Source organism: Vidua macroura, chromosome 1 (genome assembly GCF_024509145.1).
Source record: "Vidua macroura isolate BioBank_ID:100142 chromosome 1, ASM2450914v1, whole genome shotgun sequence".
Lineage (NCBI taxonomy): Eukaryota > Metazoa > Chordata > Aves > Passeriformes > Viduidae > Vidua > Vidua macroura.
Window position 1 is genome coordinate 21,064,252 of NC_071571.1, and position 13,261 is coordinate 21,077,512.

Here is a 13,261-nt window from a genome sequence, read left to right on the forward strand (position 1 = left end):
CCTTCTAGAACCCAAACATTTGCTTGCAGATTTTACAGATAAAGATATGTTGTATTTGTATTTTGAAGTGAAATTTGTTCTGGAAAGCATTTTGTTTCTTTTCCTCACAAGAAACTTTGCTGCTTCTTCAGATAATGGGTTTATACCTGACACACTTCTAGAAGATGTCATGAAGGCTCTGGACCTTGTTTCAGATCCTGAATAGTACGTATAATAAAATTTAAATACTACAGAAGTATTAGTTAATGACATTAAATATCATTTAAGGCTTTTTTACCACATATCTATTATAATTTTGGGTTGGTTTTGGGGTTTTTTCCTAGTTTGGATCTTCTTCGTACTTTACATTCTGGGCACAGACTGTTATTTTCAAATGTTAAGCTTTAAATTTAAGGGGAGGAATTAAGATTAAGATGTCTCTAACTTTGGTAGTAATAACTAGAAGGAAAAAAACCCCTCAAACCTACTCCATTACTATATATTTAGGAGATAATCAGGATTATTTGTCTATATATTAATGCGGGTGAAATGGTGCGTCAGAAGAGCTAAACCGTCAAGGTATTCAGAGACAAGTCTGGATTACCACTGGATCTTTCTGCAAAGTTGGAAGCTGAAACTGCTTCAGTTACAGTTTTGTTTTCACCAGCAATCAGGACCTAGTAGTGTTTATAATTGCCATTTATTTTCAGAAATAACACATTGATTCCCAGGGTTGGAGTTAAATATTTTAGCTCTAATATGGACAGATAAGACTAATGTTAAATGACAGCAGTTAACCCTCAATGTCAAAACTTACCATGTTTTGTGACCAAATGCTTAACCCAGAAAGGCGAGCTGAGCACTTGTACTTTTTTACTGCACCAAAAGTTGCTTCTCTCTTGTAAATGTTTGGTCTACTTTAGTTGGGTTAAAACTGAAATGACTGTGGAGACTGTGAGTTTACTTACCAGAGCCATCTGAAATGTGATTGAGCCTATTTTCTGTCCTTTCAAATGTTTATAGTGTGGTTTATAATGAAGTTTATTTAGTTGATCTCTGGAGGATAGGAGTAAAAATTGAAATAAAGAGATACCCAAACCAAAAGAAAGTACAAGACAAAAGGCTCACATTCATATTATAACAATAAATGGTGAAATTTGCAAAAGACTTTTTTTTTTAAAGGAGGGGAAAGGAAAAAAAGCCATTGTTTAATAGGTCTGAGAAGATAACTTTTGCCTTTTTGTTCTACTGTCTCAATAAATCTGCAGAAATCCTCTTTCTTCATGCAGTGTCTTTTCCATTTGGCTGTTTGTCTTTCAGGGCATTTGTGGCACAGCCCTGTCCTATTTTATTGTGCATAGCACATAAAATAAAAAGTTATATATGAGGAGCAAGTCATAAAAGACATGCTGTATTGAAAAGCCATGATCAAACTATGGAATGTGCAGTCTTAAATAATCTCCTCTTAAATAAATATATTGCCTGTTACTATTATCTTGAGAACCTACTCAGTCTGGGTTCTAGATGCTGTGTCTTTTTAGTGTGGAATGCAAGTATAAATAATGTATTTCAAACTCCATACAGGCTTTTTTGGTTGTTTTTTGTTTGCTTGTTTTTAAGTAAAATTAAAGGCCTTGCCTCCAAATGTAGTATTTAAATTTATTATCTAATCCAAGGCTTTAAGTTTCTCAGAATCTCAGAATGTATAAATATCAGATCTGATTAGAATTTTAGAACTGTAGAGGAGAAAAGTCTGTAGAGCAGGCATGAATTAGCAAGGTGGCTTAGCCAGTACTGAATGCCACTGTATGTGTTTTTAGTAGAATTTTCTAGTCTTCTAGTAAATGTATCTGAGGACCCACCTGTCTCATTTGTTTTGCCTGTTTCTACAAATCATTTGATGCCCTTTAGGGCACTGATCTGAACACATCTGCCAATGTAGGTTTAGCTTGCTTAAAACATTTTATGCTCTCTGCCTATTTGACCAGTAGTGGAGGCTTTCGTCCCCACACACTTCTCAGCAATAACAGTACAAAGGCCATCACCCCAACACTTGTAACCTCTTGAGTTCAGATGCCAAGCTTTGCACTGAGGAGACTGAAGCACAATCACACATGTGTTCAGTAGCTCTGCTGTGGTACCAGTAACATTGAAAGGTGTTAATGATTTGCTGAAAGAAAAAAGCTGAGTTGAAACATAGCACAATCCAAGTTTATTAAATCTACCTTCCTGCTTAACTGATTGAATTTTGTACACTGGCCATATTTAAAAACGTATGTGGTGCTGTATTTTTAAACAATTCTTGTATTTCTTTATTAGTATATACCTTGCTTTAACTTTATTAAATATTTTTAAGTTCATTTAAAAAATTATCTGTAATGATTCTGTTTGCAAGCACAATGTTTGTGCAACTCTGTTCCAGCACTTCAAGAATTTGGGCAGATTTCAAACGGCCCCTGAAATAGCCAAAATTTTGTACTTTGAGAGCAGTGAGAATGAGGAATAGAAGGATTGAAGTCCAGTATCTTGCAAATTCTCAGTCATGGTTTCACTTGAGTAGTGATTTTTAAAAAAAATAATAAATTAGCATAGTTTATAGGATACCACATTCAGTTTTATGAATTTTAAAATTCTTTTCCCAAGGACCTTAACAGAGCCACTCTCTTTAGATTTACATAATACGTCCTCTGTGTGTTGAGGGAGAAACAAAAATAATTCAAATAACTTACTGCTAGTTCTATGTTAGGACCAAGAAAGGAAGTTACTTAAAGATGAAGAAACATAAGTGGTAGCCAAAAGGACAAAATGCTTCTGTACAACAATCAAAAAGACCTTGGAAACTACACCTTCTGCTCACAGCCCCCAACAAAAGAGACCTGGGGGGTGGTTAAAGGCCTAAGTAGTAAAAGAGGCATCTATGAGAAACTAAGAGTGTGTCTTCTGAAAGGAAAACGTAGTGTGTACACTAAAAAAAATGGGAAGAATCTGGATTTATGGAAGGTTAAATGTAAATACAATATAAAGCAGAGTCAAAACCTGTAGACTAATAAATAAAGTTATAAAACAAAAACTAATAGTATTCTTCTGAGCCCATCAGTGCCAAGGGGCTTGCAAGAGGTTTGTAGTTCTGACAGATGATTCCCTATGATTTAAAAGTATTTAAAGTCAATTAGAAAAGTTCAATGAGTTCTTCATATTCACCAGGGAAGATGGCAGGGAGTAGTTCTCATCACTGGAGAAGATTACAGAGTGGTTCCGCACTTAAGCCTTTTGATGGGTGGTCAGAGTAACTAACATTCTGAAGTGTCAAAATAAGTAAAAAAAAATGCAAATTCCTGAAGAAACATCAGAATGACATTGCTGAACTCTTTTAGGTTACCTACGATTGTGAGCTGTGCTGGTACCAAAGAGTATAGGAATGAGAAAGGTGGCAAATGAACAGTAGGACTTAGAAAAGGATTCGAAGGCCAGTCTAGGGAAAATTCACAGGTAAATGGTTCGTGTGAAAACATGGAATAGGAAGGAACATTTTTTGTAGATAAAGAATTGATCAAGGAATAAAAATGTCACTTTTTCTTTATAGAGGGAGATAATTAGAGGAATTTGATGGGAATTTGTATTAAGTCTGTGAATTTTGTTATTTTACCAGCAAGGATTTGACAGTAGGGATTTGTATGATTGTTACTGATACAAATATGTTTGAGATGTTAAAAAAAAGAATGTGTAAGAGCAGCAGAAGTTACTTGAAGACATGGAAACAGAGCAGTGTCAAAATAAATGTAGATTGGTTGCTCAGGGGATAAAGCAATGCTGATTTCACATACACATTGTGGGTCTGTGAACTAGATATTACTGGTCAGGAAACAGATCTCTAGATTTAAACTCATAGTGATAGACATATGGAGTGGGATTCATAGGAGTTACATCATTGTATAAATGCCTGATGTTTCACTCCATCTTGGAAAAAGGATATTACAGAAAGCTGGCAACAAGGCTAATTAAAGATGCAGAATGCCATTAGCGCAAGGAAAAGCTAGGTTAGAACTGGAAAAGATAGACAGCCATTGACACAGTAAATAGGGAATGACTGTTAATTGCTTCACACAATACAAAAATGAGGTGTCATCAAACTGAATCAGGTGATTCAGTTCAAACATAGAAGACTATGATTCCCAGAATCCATAGTTTAATTTGTATTTTTTGAGTGGAATTTATTAAGAGCCAGAAATATAGATGGATTCAAAGCCAATTAGGCACATGCATGGAAAAAAAAATATATATCTTTGTGTTTTAGATACTGCCTGTCACTGAAGATGTCTTTGAGCAGCAGACTGCTGGAAATGGGGAGGGTAAACTAAAGATGTGTGTTTGCCCTATCATAAGCATCCACTTCTGACCAGTGTCAGGAACAGGATACTGGGCAAGGCGCTCAGTTGGTTTGACCCAATGAGGACGCTCTTGTGTACGGTACAGCTTGTAACTCAAGCAGAGGGCTAGGTAGATGCAAATAGATGCAATCTGCTGCCTGTAGAAATATATTGCTTAAATAGATATATAGTCTTACAATTGACCTTCGTTTGCAGTGACCTGAAATTAGACTATAGTCATGCAGTAAGGCTTCCAGATTAGTATTGTTATTATTTCCATTGTTTGTTGGTTCTGGCTTCTTTGATACCGAGTACTTGATGTAAATAAGAAATGTATCTGTTAATTTTATTTCAACGTACTTAGAAAATCTTGGGAGGTATTCAAATCTCTATTTAAAAACAGGTTGTTTGGCAGTGACAGAGCTATATTTGAAAGATGACTGGTTTTTGTATCTTTAAAGAATGCTTACAAGACAGCAAAATGCCTTTGGGCTGTAAACCTGGTTTTAGATTATATGGGTTTCAAATTATTTTACCAAATATGGTGGTCCTTCAGAATTATCACTTCTTTAATTTAAAATAATAAATTACTTTTACTTAAAAATAACCATGTTTTGGCAACTTGCATGCCATTCTGGTGCAGTTGTCATTTACGATTAAAAATAGAATAGTATTGCTATACTTGGCAGTCAGTACTGTGGTAGCACAGCATAACTTAGTCATGCAAGAATAAAAGTGTCTTACTCATACTTTTATATTCAATGTTTTTATCTTAGTGTAAACCTCATGAAGACCAAATTAGACCCAGAAGGACTGGGCATCATACTACTGGGTCCCTTTCTGCAAGAATTTTTCCCTGAGCAGGTAATCAATATAGCTTAATTGCTGCAGAGCATTGTTTATTCTGGTTGGCTTTGAGATTCATTAAAAACTTCCATGAATATCACAAGAGTAAATTTTAATAAGTATTGTGTTCATTCAACTCAGCTGATCAGCAGATAACTTCTGTATTCCACCACAAATGGTAGATTTCTGTTTTCTGTAACATGTCTGTGATTTTGTCAGCTTTACACTGGAAGGAAACTCCATTGTTCTAAATTTAACTTCAGGAAATATATAATCATTTTGAGTATGACATTGAATTGTTTCCTTACTCAGAAAGTTCATCTGAGTTTGGTTTTTCTGAGAATAAATGACCATACTGGTTTTATCAATATTAAAAAGGTTGCTTGCAAACGGGAAAAGGTTGCAAACACATTTAAAACTCTTTTTATGTACATTTCTTGATAATGTAAAATTTTCGACAGTTTAACAAAAAAATCATTATAGGCTTAGATTTAACATATGTGGAAGTTAGGGTATTGGAAAATTATTTTCAAACTCTCAGTCTGTTCCATGTATTCTTTAAGACTATACCACTACTGAGAGGCAGGTGTTACCCTAGCACTGGTGTCCTCTTTCCCCTTTGCCTTGGGTCACATTTTCCTGCTCTCACACTGCCTCCCTGCCACCAGGAGCCTCTTTAAACAGATTTGTGGTAAACCAGAACAGGAAGCTGGTCTGGATAAGAGCTCTATTTGCAGGTGTGTGCTTGTTCCATGGCCATGCACATGCTTGTATTGGCAAAAAAAGAGCAGGTTTACCTGGGGTAGAAGAATAGGCTGGTGGAAGAAGGAGAAGGGCTGAGAGGAGTACTTCTTTAAAGACTTCTTAGCTTAATGTGTCACTGAAACTATGAGGCTTAATTTTTACAGTCAAGGAAACGTGAAACTGATGGGTTTGAATGCCTTCAGCAAGATTCTTTTTGTTAGGATTGTGCAGCACTGGGTATTACATTCTGTACTATGAAGCATTCTGGTCAGTCAGAAGACACTAGAATTGCTCTGCCAAAGATGGTAGGGACTGAATATATCATATCATTCAGATGCTTTTTTCATCTGGAGGAAAGAGAAGGAGGAGTTAGTCTTCATTTTCTCTGGCCTTTTAGAATTACACCTGCATTGTATTTTTGCCAACTCTTTCTTCTTCCTTTCATTTGTTTGTATGGAAGTGGAAATATATGTACAATTGAATATAATTTCTTTCTTACAATTATATTACATCTGCAAATCCGGAAGACTCCACTACTTCATTTTAGGCCCCAGGCTTAAAATGAAGTTCAGGATGCCAAAGAACATCCTCCATAATTGGCTGCGCCTAAACTGTCCAGTACCATGGGCCATAGGGAGGTGGAGGAGAAAAGAGCCATTGTATGAGACTGCTGCCTCTCGTGCCTGTCATAAGGGTATCACTGACTGAAGAAGGGGAGCTGGAGAACAAAGCACAGTGCAGTCATGGGCAGAACGCTGCTTTGGTCACCTTGCTGGAGGAACTCTGCCACCTGTTAAAATTGGAGTCCCTGAGTCAATGCCTGTCTGTCAAGTGCTAATTCCCTGCTACGTGTGATTCCCCACCACTCAGTTCTTCCTGTCCTGTTAAACCATCACTGGCTCCAGTAAAAAACGTGGGAACTGTTACTGCCTTATGGGTGCTATTTGAGCAATCAGCATGTTTTGGACTGGAACCTGCCAGTATCCATTTTTTCAGTCTGTCTGTACTCTGTGGATCAGATAGCAGTAGCCCTTAACCATACTGACACCTTGCTAAGAATTCTTTCTGAAAGTGAAATTCTGCAGAAATGAAGATGAAAATATATTTGAAAGTCTTCTTTTCAAATACTGTGAGGAAAATGCAGATACCAGCGATGGTTGGAATTGCTGATGTTAATATTTGAACATCTAGCTAGGGCTTGGGAGATCCAGATTAGATTCCTTTGCTGAGAATATTCAAACCCCTGTTCTTACTCTCCTAAGTACTCAACTCCACCTCAAAAGACCACTTAGGGCAGTCACCTGGAGAGGGGCATTCCTGAATTCCATACTAGCCTTTTTTTTTTTTTTTTTTTTTTTTTTTTTTAACAATAACTGTGCAAAATTCTTAAATTCCATGGCACAGGAACTGGGAAACAGCATTTTTTCCCTTCTGGGTGAGCATAACTTCCTCAGGGAAATTAATATGTCCTCTTTCCCTCCCCAGGAAGGCTTAATTTTATTTATCTCTGTGAAGCAACTTCTGTAAGCAGAGTTACCAGAGTTACCTCTTATCTTCCTTTTCACCACCCTCCCTCCAGTGAATAGCCTGGATGGCTGTGAGAGACCCATAGAGAGATAGAGTTTGTGAATCATTCAAGAGTAGAAAAATGAATGAGGATTTTGTAATCTGATGGATGTACTGTAACCTGAGCAGATTTATTCTTGTTCCAGCCTTTACTTCCATGTGCTCAAAAAAGGGATAGCTTTTGTTTGGAGCCTGGTCCGGTAGGCATGAAAGAGCTGATACTACACCTGATTTGTATTTCCTGGTTCAGTGAATCCAAAGCTTTCAGTCCTCTTAGGACTACAGCATTTAAACACCTGGAATGGTAAAGATCACCAAGAGCCAGTAGCTTTGCTGTTGGACCTTGGCAGAACCGGTGTCTTCAAAATTAGTTTATTTAGACAGGCATGGGAGCTTTTTAGCTCTCAGATGGAGAGCCAGAGATTGGATCTGGTCCTTAGTAAAAAACTTTGTGTCATCCAAACTGTCAAAAATAAACATGCATATGACTACTGCATAAGGTTTCTGACATTAAATATTAGGATGGCTTCTCCATAGTCAGTGCTGAAGTTGTACTTCAGATTGTCCAGGTGAACACAGAAAATCATGACTTGCTCTTGGTGGCATTTTTCATTAATTTATTGACATCTAGTTTTTTTATTTCTGATAAGAAAGGTTAAATGAAGATTTTGTCACCTGAAAGAAATGGCACTTTTTAACAGTTTTCTCAAGTCTTACTGGTTGAATGCATCTGTCTAGTTGTAAAGACAAGAGAAGCAAGGCACAGTGGATGCCTCATGAAATTAACTGTATTCTTTCTATTAGGACTCAAGGGTTTCAGAGTCATTCACTGTTTACCATTACAATGGACTGAAGCAATCTAATTATAACGAAAAGGTAAGATTTACAATTAAGGCCTAATAACAGTCACTAAGCAAAACTGAATATAGTTAAAGGCAAAATACTCTAAACTTGAAACAGACTTTTTACAAAGCTATTCTTTTGATAATTTTCTTCCAAAATTATATATTTGGAATTAGAAACTTATTTGCTCCTAATCGTATTTGAGCTACTATACTGGATTGCTTGGCCAGACGACATCTCTGAAACTCTGCATTTTGAAAAGAACACTTTCTCACACCTACCTGTCACAAGGGGGATCTGAACTCTAAGGGACAGTGGAGATGTAATACACAGAAAGTGCAACTTCTAGAAATAACTCTACAGCTAAATTAGGTTATTTAGATTTTTTTGTGAATTTTTTTAGTACTTCATGCTTGCATCAAAAAATCAGTATTTTTTGAGCCATTTACTGAGGAAACAAAGATGACCTGTTTCATTTTCAGCATTCTTGAAAAAAGGGGTATAATAGACACAATATGACTGCTTCTAAGTTCCTGAAGGAGAATTTAGAGTAAAAGATTGTGAGGCATTAAGAGACATAAGGAGCAAGAATGACTTAAGTAAGACTTCTTTCAGAAAATATATCTATTCAATCTTTGGAATAGCTTGTAATTAAGTCCTTAAAATGAAGCCTGTGAAATCTCCAGCAGTTCCATATGCCATAATATAAGCAGAAGCATTCAAAGATGAGGGTTTTTCAATTTCATACTTCCATTTCATTAAAAAGGGAGTATGTAAAACTTCACAGATTTGATGTGTATCATAACAAATCCTCTCCTGACCTGGTGAAAATAATGATCTCATCTTTCAGTTCTTGAACAGGCTGACAGAGTTGGGTTTACTTTGACAGGTCATGTATGTGGAAGGCACAGCAGTTGTCATGGGCTTTGAAGAGCCAATGCTGCAGACTGACGACACCCCGGTGAAACGCTGCTTGCAGACCAAATGGCCGTACATAGAACTGCTCTGGAGCACAGACCGATCTCCTTCCCTAAACTGACGCGTTGGCCATGAACAACATCCAGCCATCGGATCCTCCGGCGGGGATACGGAATTGGAGATGGCTTGGGGAGTGGTACACTTTGACTGTGTGGAGTTATACACTGGTATCATTGAGGAATTGTAAATAATGATTACAAACACTTTTTCAGTGTTAATTGGAATATTTAATTTTTTAATCAGATTGATTTCTATTATAATAGTTTGTCTTTTTTGGCCACTGTAGTACTGTTAATGTGAGTTACCCTAAAAAAAAAAGCCTACTTAAAAGATCTTACCATTATTTTGCCATCTCATGAAGATTTGAAAAATTCTGATATTGCAGAATCTGCATATTAGATGTCAGATCTTTAAAACATGAAACATATTCAGCTTTCTCAGAATCATATAGGCATGTTTTATTATTTAAATTATATTAGCTTACATTACAGTACCATAATGTGTGGACTAGACTGGCCTTTGCACTGGATATGTTTTAATGAGTTTAAATTTTCTGCAGTTTTTCCTAAAATCTAATTTTACCTAAAGAGCTTGCATAATGTGACATTAATAAGATACATTTTTAGGAATAAGTATAATTCTTAAATACTCTTTCTTGGCAGTTGTATATTACTGTGGCTTAGTTATTGGGCATGTTAAAAGTGAACAGAAAATTTGAGGAAAAATAGATATATTAATATTTATTTGAATTTGTATAAAAGAAATGTAAAAACAGCAGAATTTCTTGTTCTATAATCTTTAAACTATTCAAAACTTACAATATTGCCAAATACCTCTTCTTAATTTGTCCAAACAGCAGTGTAAGCCAGCATTACTGTATGTGTTAAGTGCATGAGAACATCTGTTATTACATTATTATATTCCTTTATTTATTATCAACTTCTTAGCCCTAAAATAAAATCTTTTCCTTGAATCATATATTATTTAAAGTTTGGTTTACTTGGACTTGGTTGCTGCTTCTCTGAGATGATGAAAAGGAACCACAGGTTTAGAAATGTCAACTTTCAAGTTGAATGCATCCTGGGGGAGAAAAAGCCCACGCCAAAAGCTAATTTCCTAACTTCTGGAATTACCATGATCATTTCTTATTGCAGACTGACAGCCGAGTATCTTAGTATTAAGAGAGTATTTTTGTTAGATTTCTTTTTCTGAAAAAAAAAAAATCCTTTGCAGATAACAATGATTTGAAAAGGTTCTTTAATTTGTCTTAGGACTCACTTTGCTTTGAACACAAGTATTCTGTCTTGCAGTGTGGGCTTGACATTAAAAACTTGTGCAACAGTGGTATTACTGGTGAAAAATGTAGGTAAATTAAGAGAATCTGCTTGTCAAATATAGAACTTTACGTTTCAAAAATACTCAAGCTTGATAGGTATTTGTTTTAGCTTGTTTTACACATTTAAGATAAATGTCTTTAAACTGCCACTGACACCTCGAAAGGGGAAAATTCATTTTTCTTGCTCTTTCTCTTGAATTCCAGTATCTGGCTTGCACTAGAGTATCACACCAGATTTTGCACTGAACCATAGCTTGAATCTGTTAGAATATGCATCTTAATGTTTTTCTGTGAAGGTTTTTAACTTGAACAGTGTTCACAAAGGTAAGGTTCAAAGAGGAATGCTGAACATCTTTGCCAGCATGTCATCCTGGATTCAAATCCCACAAATTCACTCTCTTTGTAATGCATGGTCACATCCTCATTTTATCCTCTTGCAACACAATAATCAATACAAAATACTGTCTATGTAGTTGCTCCAACTACAGTTCAGGAGAAGGATTCTGGCATACAGAAACAGAACTAGGAAACAATTGAAAGGAAAGTTTTCCTGTGGGAATTGGACATTTCAGCTTCTGTACTGCCATATTTTGAAAAGATTTAACAGTAAAATTATCACTAATTTTGATAAGATTTATGCTAAAAGCTTATACAAGGCTTTGAAATACTTTTTCCTCTGCTAGCAGGTTCATTACTAAATAATAGCATAAATAACATTAAAGCTCTCATAATGGAGCCTCCTACAAAATATTAATATTTAAATATTGCTGAGGCAAAACTTTCCATAGAAGATTAGACTCATCTTTTTTTAAGATTGGAAACACCATAATGACATACTAACATCACTACCTGCACATAATACCAGCTGTAGAATTTCACACCATGAATCTTAAATTTTTCTTCATAAATTACTTAATCCCACATCTGACCTTCCATTTATTCTGTAAGGTAGATAATGGTTTTTAGACTCTTGGCTAAATGTTTTTATATAAGCTCTCTGTCCTGGCTCCAGTGTGGTTCTAGAACCTATTAAGACTTTTTAGTTAGATATTCAAAGGAGTTCATGTATCAGACCACAGGTATGCTAAAGTGCAAGCTTCAGTCTACCAACAACTGGGGGAGCTGCTTACCTCTTATGCAGTGCAGATCAGTGTGCACTTTAAACATTTCGAAAGTGTGATGAAAGCAAGATGTGAAATGAGCTTCTAGTGATCAGAACAGGTCCAGCTTGTTTAGGGAAGCACTAAAAATTCTTAGAAACATAAATAATGTTATTTTTGTTTATCTCTTTGAATTGATTTGGAATATCCTGCATGCATATGTCTCTATAGAGAGGGAAAAAAAAAGGAAAAGGGTAAGGGGAGGGGGTGCTGCTATAGGTTAACACTTTGGGGGTAAAAGGATCTTGAGAGTTCCTACTTTTCATGCTGTCCTGCCTTCCTACAGGTTTTAGCATTGATAGCCATTTGAAGCACTTTTTTACTTTTTAAAATTTAGCTCAAAACAGCCAGGTCAGGTGGCATGTATTTCTAACTGAAAAGCAGGTACAAAGGGAGCACATGAGAACTGCTTGTGTTCTTGCTTATGCCTCTTCAGCTTCATTTGTGTGAACACTCACCTATCTCCAACTGTGCTAATTTTAACTGTTTAGAATGGATCAGTAAAAGTGGCTACAGCACCAGAATGTGCTGCATTCTTACTCCTGAGTGCCAGTGCTCTAGGCTGCAGTTTGAGCAGTTAACCGAGCCCCAGAAACTACATTTGTGACACTCAGCCTTAGAACTGATTGCTATGTTAAAAAGGAGCATTATTATCAGCATCATCATTATTTAGCATAAGGCAATACAAGTTCTAAATGCATTCAATTAAAACTGCATGAATTTTAAGAGTAGGTGTTAATCCTAAAGTCATTCAGAAGTACCTCACTTCTGAATTTATTACTGGTGCTTAATTTGTAAGAAATTATTTCTTAATTTCTTAATCTGTAAGAAATACTTGTACAATGTAAAATAATACAATAGTGTCAATGGTGATGTTTCGCTAGCAAATAAATTTGGCATAAATAAGAGGCAAGCAGAATTAAGGGATATTACAAACCTGTGGGGACAGCTAAGGGTCACACAGTTAATGCTGGAAATAAACACACAGTTCTATTTTTGTGAAAAGGAATGTCAGTCTTATCTGAATAATCTTGCCATAAAGCACTTAAAATAAAACAAACACAAAAGTAAAGTAACCAGAACCTCACAACAAAACAAACTGCTCTCAACTGCTTTCATAGGTAGATCTAATATAGCATGTTTATAAATGGGTTCTCTATTCTTTTGATCTTTCTCTGATTCTGTTTGGACATATCTGCGTTATAAATGCTGGGAAACAATTCTTTTTCCATGTTGTTACAGAGCTGATTACATGGAAAATAAAATGTTTCTCCCTTTCTTTCTACCTTTGCGTTGGCCAGAAAAAAATATTAATAATGTTGTCTCCTCAAGATGTGAATGTGATACCACACTTAGCTTCATTGGGGAAGGGAGCATTTCAGGCACCCAGGTTTTTCTATACATTTTTGACAAAACCAGTTAAAACTCTGTTGTGGAGCTTG

General features: G+C 35.9%; 1 protein-coding gene across 2 annotated transcripts in view; it reads left to right on the forward strand.

The window, feature by feature from the left end:
- MINDY3 (MINDY lysine 48 deubiquitinase 3) overlaps positions 1 to 10,301 on the forward strand; it is a 49,422-nt gene extending 39,121 nt beyond the window's left edge. Inside the window, exons 12-15 of one of the 2 annotated variants that reach the window (XM_053988994.1) lie at positions 132 to 204; positions 5,123 to 5,210; positions 8,307 to 8,378; positions 9,235 to 10,301. In XM_053988994.1, the coding sequence (XP_053844969.1) occupies positions 132 to 204; positions 5,123 to 5,210; positions 8,307 to 8,378; positions 9,235 to 9,384 (383 nt within the window). In that variant the 3' untranslated portion in view covers positions 9,385 to 10,301. The remainder of the gene's footprint in view (positions 1 to 131; positions 205 to 5,122; positions 5,211 to 8,306; positions 8,379 to 9,234) is intronic. The other variant, XM_053989004.1, reaches the window with a different exon arrangement.
- The last annotated feature ends 2,960 nt before the right edge of the window (positions 10,302 to 13,261 follow it).